We start from the raw sequence: 4,406 nt of genomic DNA, 5'->3' as shown, positions 1-4,406 counted from the left end.
GTTGGCCCCAAATCTAGCCCCGCCCCTGCTCACAACAGACCGCCCAGTTTCTAATGACGTGTTTTCTGTCCCCCCCTGTCTGTGCGTGTCCAGGACAAGATTGCTGAGTTGTCCTCCCTCACCTCCCTGGCGTCCGCGCTGCTTAAGTCAGGTGACCAGAGCGGTCATCAGGCGGCAGAGGCGGCCAGGGACCTGGAACAGTCGTACCAACGGCTCCAGACGACGGTAGAACGGCGCATCCAGCTGTCCCTGATGTACGTCTCTTTTCACAGGCTCTCGCAGCAGGTATGTACACCTGTGTGTCTTGGTGTGTCTGTCTGTCTGTTTGATACTCTCGCAGCAGATGCGTACATTGGTGTGTCTTCGTCTATTTGTTTGGTGTGTTTTTGTGTGGGTTTTTTTATTGGTAAACATTTTCCGACGGTGGCAACTGCATAATCTCATACGAGCACGCGGGATCTAAGTTGGATGTTTTCACGTTAGTTCGCAGCACAGCTAGGTTTAACTTTGCAAGAAAGAATGGTTCAAACATACAAAAGTACATATCAAAAGTCAGCTTTCTCAAATCCTGACAACCCAACTTATGGCTGTGTTTTTAAAACTCGTCTGGGCATAACCAACAAAAGAAAAAAGAACGACAAGGTGGCATCTATGATGTTATGATTGGGATCTGTTGCATGTAGAAGACTCGAGTTCCATTCCCAAGTGGGGACGTTATTCAGTCAAGTATGTTAGTCTGTCTGCTGAGATGTGGTGTCCGGTTCAGATGTGTTTCTTCATGATCTTAAGAGAAATAGAGAAATAAATAAAGTTCACCTATATATAGAGCTTTTCTACCAAGAAAGTGCTCAATGCTCAATGATAGAAAATGTCTTCTATATGGTTCCATTAGTGATCCATTCTCTTCATTTCTCTTTTAACCCCCTTCCCCCCCCCCTCTCTCTCTCTCTCTCTCTCTCTCTCTCTCTCTCTCTCTCTCTCTCTCTCTCTTCTTCCACCCCTCTCTCTCTCTCCCCCTCTATCTCTCCCACCCTCTCTCTCTCTCTCTCTCTCTCTCCACCCTCTCCCTCCGCTCTCCAGCACCGTTATTTATTATGTTGACTTATGTCTTCAAATGTCGTGCACTGTCTAACCTGACCTCACCCCCTCCCTCCCCCTGTGACGTCACCAGCTGTCCAGTAACCTGGACGGCCTGGAGCACATCGTGCGCTCAGAGACTGAAGACCTCCAAGAGATCACAGACTCGGCCGTGCACAGCCTGCGAGAGATGTTTTCGAACACAAGACACATTTTCGACGACCTCAATCTTAAGGGGAAAGATTTCCTGCAGAATGCAACCATGGTAGGTTCTTGAACAACTTGCAAAGGTTTTATAATGGCGTGTTTGTTATAGGTTTTGCATTCATTATGTTGTTCATCATTCATCATCATCCAGTGTCAGATCTGCGACAGACATCGGAGATCATGGTTCTCCATTCATCCCTTTGCTCGGATGCTCACAAAAAAGCTACGTTTCCCTGATCTTTCCCTGTTACCCATTTGTTTAGGTTTCCTTAGTAGGCATACCCCTGCTTCGTTTGATTTCTATTTTGACAGTGACTGCTAGATATTCATCATTAACCTGTCCAAAAAGTACTAGGGAAAACTATTGGTGAATATTCTTCTTGGATTATGCCGGCTTGAGTTAATTTAAACTGTGACTGGGAAGTTACAGAGAAAAAAGAGAATCATTAGAAACAAGATTTAAAAATAGTTCTGTGTGCAGAATAGGATATTTAGAACACTACAGTCTTTCAATGTATTATGGTTATCTTTTTTTGACTATTGACCATACCCTTACCCCTCAATATTTCTGGTATTTCCCTCCTCCCACCCCACACCAACACTATACCCCCGCCATCCCCGACCCTCTTAACCCCCCCCCCCTTCACCTCCCCTCCCCTCCATCACCCACCTTCCCCTTCCACCCCCACTCTCCTCCACCACCCCCCACCCCCCGTCATACACCACCCCCTCCACCCCTCCCCACCCCTCCACCACCACCCTCACCATCCACACACAACCACCCCACCCCACCCTATCCACACCACTCTCCCCTTCCACTCCCCTCCCCCCCATCCCCCCCCCAGGTATCGGATGACAGCAGCCTGGACATGCGAGGTCCGGTACAGACTGTTGAGCGAGTCCTCTCGGACCAGAGGATGAGCTCCGTGGTCAGTTACTGGGAGGCCTGGGAACAGCACGTAATGTCCAGCAAACAGTTCAAGTCTCAGTGGCACCAATTTGTACAGGATGCCCGCAAGGTGGGGCTTTGTGTGGGTGTATGTGTGTGGGAGGGGGTGGGGGTTTGTTTGTGTGTGTGTGTGTGTGGCGGGTTGTTTGTGTGTGTGTGAAGGTTTGTGTGGGTGTGTGTGGTGTACCTGTGTGTGTACCTGTGTGTGTGTTTGTGTATGTGTGTGTGTGTGTGTGTGTGTGTGTGTGTGTGTGTGTGTGTGTGTGTGTGTGTGTGAGTACGTATTAGTTAGTGGAATCTTTTACTGTTATTTTATGACGAGAATAAGCTTTGCCTTTGCAATAATATTACAATTATACAGGTAAAGTCTTAGAATTATTCCAGTGTCAAATTTGTAACAGTTTAGATAAAGAGTATGGTTTCATTTAGTCAGAGAGAAATTAAAGACTTTGAACAAAATAATTCATCAACCTTGTTCCACAAACGATTGAGTCTTTTATTAATTTTTATTTCATATTTGGGGTTCTTTTATAAGTTTGAGAACATAAAAGTAAAAGGGGAGCGGCCAAATCAGATCCAAGACAAGAGGAGATTCGGATTTGTCAATGAAAATCCAGAAAGGAAAAAGCGAAACAGAACGAAACTATACTGTTGTGAAATTCCTCTTGGGGTTTTTTGGGGGGGATAACGTGTTTATCTGAGAGCTGTGCTCGGTTGTGGAAGAACGTGGAGGAATTGTTGATGACGTAGATTAGTTGTGTGTTCTCAGCCTGTGTCATGGCGAGAGAGAGAGAGAGAGAGAGAGAGAGAGAGAGAGAGAGAGAGAGAGAGAGAGAGAGAGAGAGAGAGAGAGAGAGAAAAGCATCCTGATATTTATAATGTCTGACGATTTTTCAGTGTGGTATGTCATTTCTGGGTTGTATTTTGGCATTGTGTGTGTGTATTGAGCACTATCACAGCTATAAGCCGCGGGGTGTGAGATGGTGGAAGCGATGGTGGTAGGAAAGTAGGACGACCAAGAAAACTGACGACCTCTGAAAGCTGTTTTTTGGGGGGTCTAAGTCCCAACAGTTAGAATCTTGAATTCTATCGACCCCCAATAGACTGAATGAATACTGAAACATTCCTTGATGGTGCTGCTTAGAGCTGTGATGGTTCTCTCTTTGTGCTGCATTGCGATCAATTTTCATCCTGTTGCCTTGTTGTTCATGTTTTCAAAAGGATGTCAGTGTCTCTTCCCCCTGTCTCTGTCTGTCTCTGTGTCTTGTCTAACTGGCTGTTGGACTGTCTCTTTTTCTCTCTCTTTCTGTCGCTTTCTTTCTTTCTGTCTCTGTCTCTGTCTCTGTTTCTCTGTTTCTCTCTCTCTCTCTCTCTCTCTCTCTCTCTCTCTCTCTCTCTCTCTCTCTCTCTCTCTCTCTCTCTCTGTGTGTGTGTGTATGTGTGCCTTAGCAATTGTCTTCTATCATGCCTCCTGTCTGTTTTGGTCTGTGTGTGTTTGTGTGGACGTGTAGTGTTGTCTCTGTGTGTGTGTGTTTGTGACTTAATATTGATATTCCTGTCTGTTTCTGTCAGTCTGCCATTCTGTCTCTCCATCTCCGTTATCCCATGGTTGTATCTGTCTCTCCATCTCCGTTATCCCATGGTTGTATCTGTCTCTCCATCTCAGTTATCCCATGGTTGTATCTGTCTCTCCATCTCCGTTATCCCATGGTTGTATCTGTCTCTCCATCTCCGTTATCCCATGTTTATATCTGTCTCTCCATCTCCGTTATCCCATGTTTGTATCTGTCTCTCCATCTCCGTTATCCCATGGTTGTATCTGTCTGCCTCATGCACCCCTCTGTTGTGCTCACCCCCAACAACGACGCGGCACTGCATGGCTTTGCAAGCTTTTTGCTGTGGTGGAATGAGTCTCACCGGGGGGAAAGTCCGAATTTTAAAAAACAACAAAAAACAAAAAAACAAAAAACACTCGCACACAGAAAAACAAAGTGAAAAATACGAGAAAAGTTATGACAATACGAAAGAATGAAGATGGCAAGTTTTGTTCATAGTTTTCTGTTTTTTGTTTGTTTGACAAGAGACTCATTCCACCAGAATGCGCGTCATCCATTCATGTGTTTGTGTGTGTGTGTGTGTGTGTGTGTGTGTGTGTGTGTGTGTGTGTGTGTGT

General features: G+C 45.7%; 1 protein-coding gene across 1 annotated transcript in view; it reads left to right on the top strand.

Moving 5' to 3' along the window:
• The window catches only part of LOC101859779, a gene marked incomplete at its 3' end in the record, with an annotated part of 55,426 nt that overhangs the window by 29,456 nt on the left and 21,564 nt on the right, over window positions 1-4,406 (top strand). Inside the window, 3 exon segments of the mRNA XM_013081314.2 lie at window positions 94-285; window positions 1,172-1,342; window positions 2,130-2,303. Of these exon segments, the coding sequence (XP_012936768.1) occupies window positions 94-285; window positions 1,172-1,342; window positions 2,130-2,303 (537 nt within the window).

This window comes from Aplysia californica, unplaced genomic scaffold, assembly GCF_000002075.1.
Source record: "Aplysia californica isolate F4 #8 unplaced genomic scaffold, AplCal3.0 scaffold00125, whole genome shotgun sequence".
Lineage (NCBI taxonomy): Eukaryota > Metazoa > Mollusca > Gastropoda > Aplysiida > Aplysiidae > Aplysia > Aplysia californica.
The sequence above is the reverse complement of the archived record's forward strand: the minus strand, read 5'-3'. Positions and strand labels throughout refer to the sequence as shown.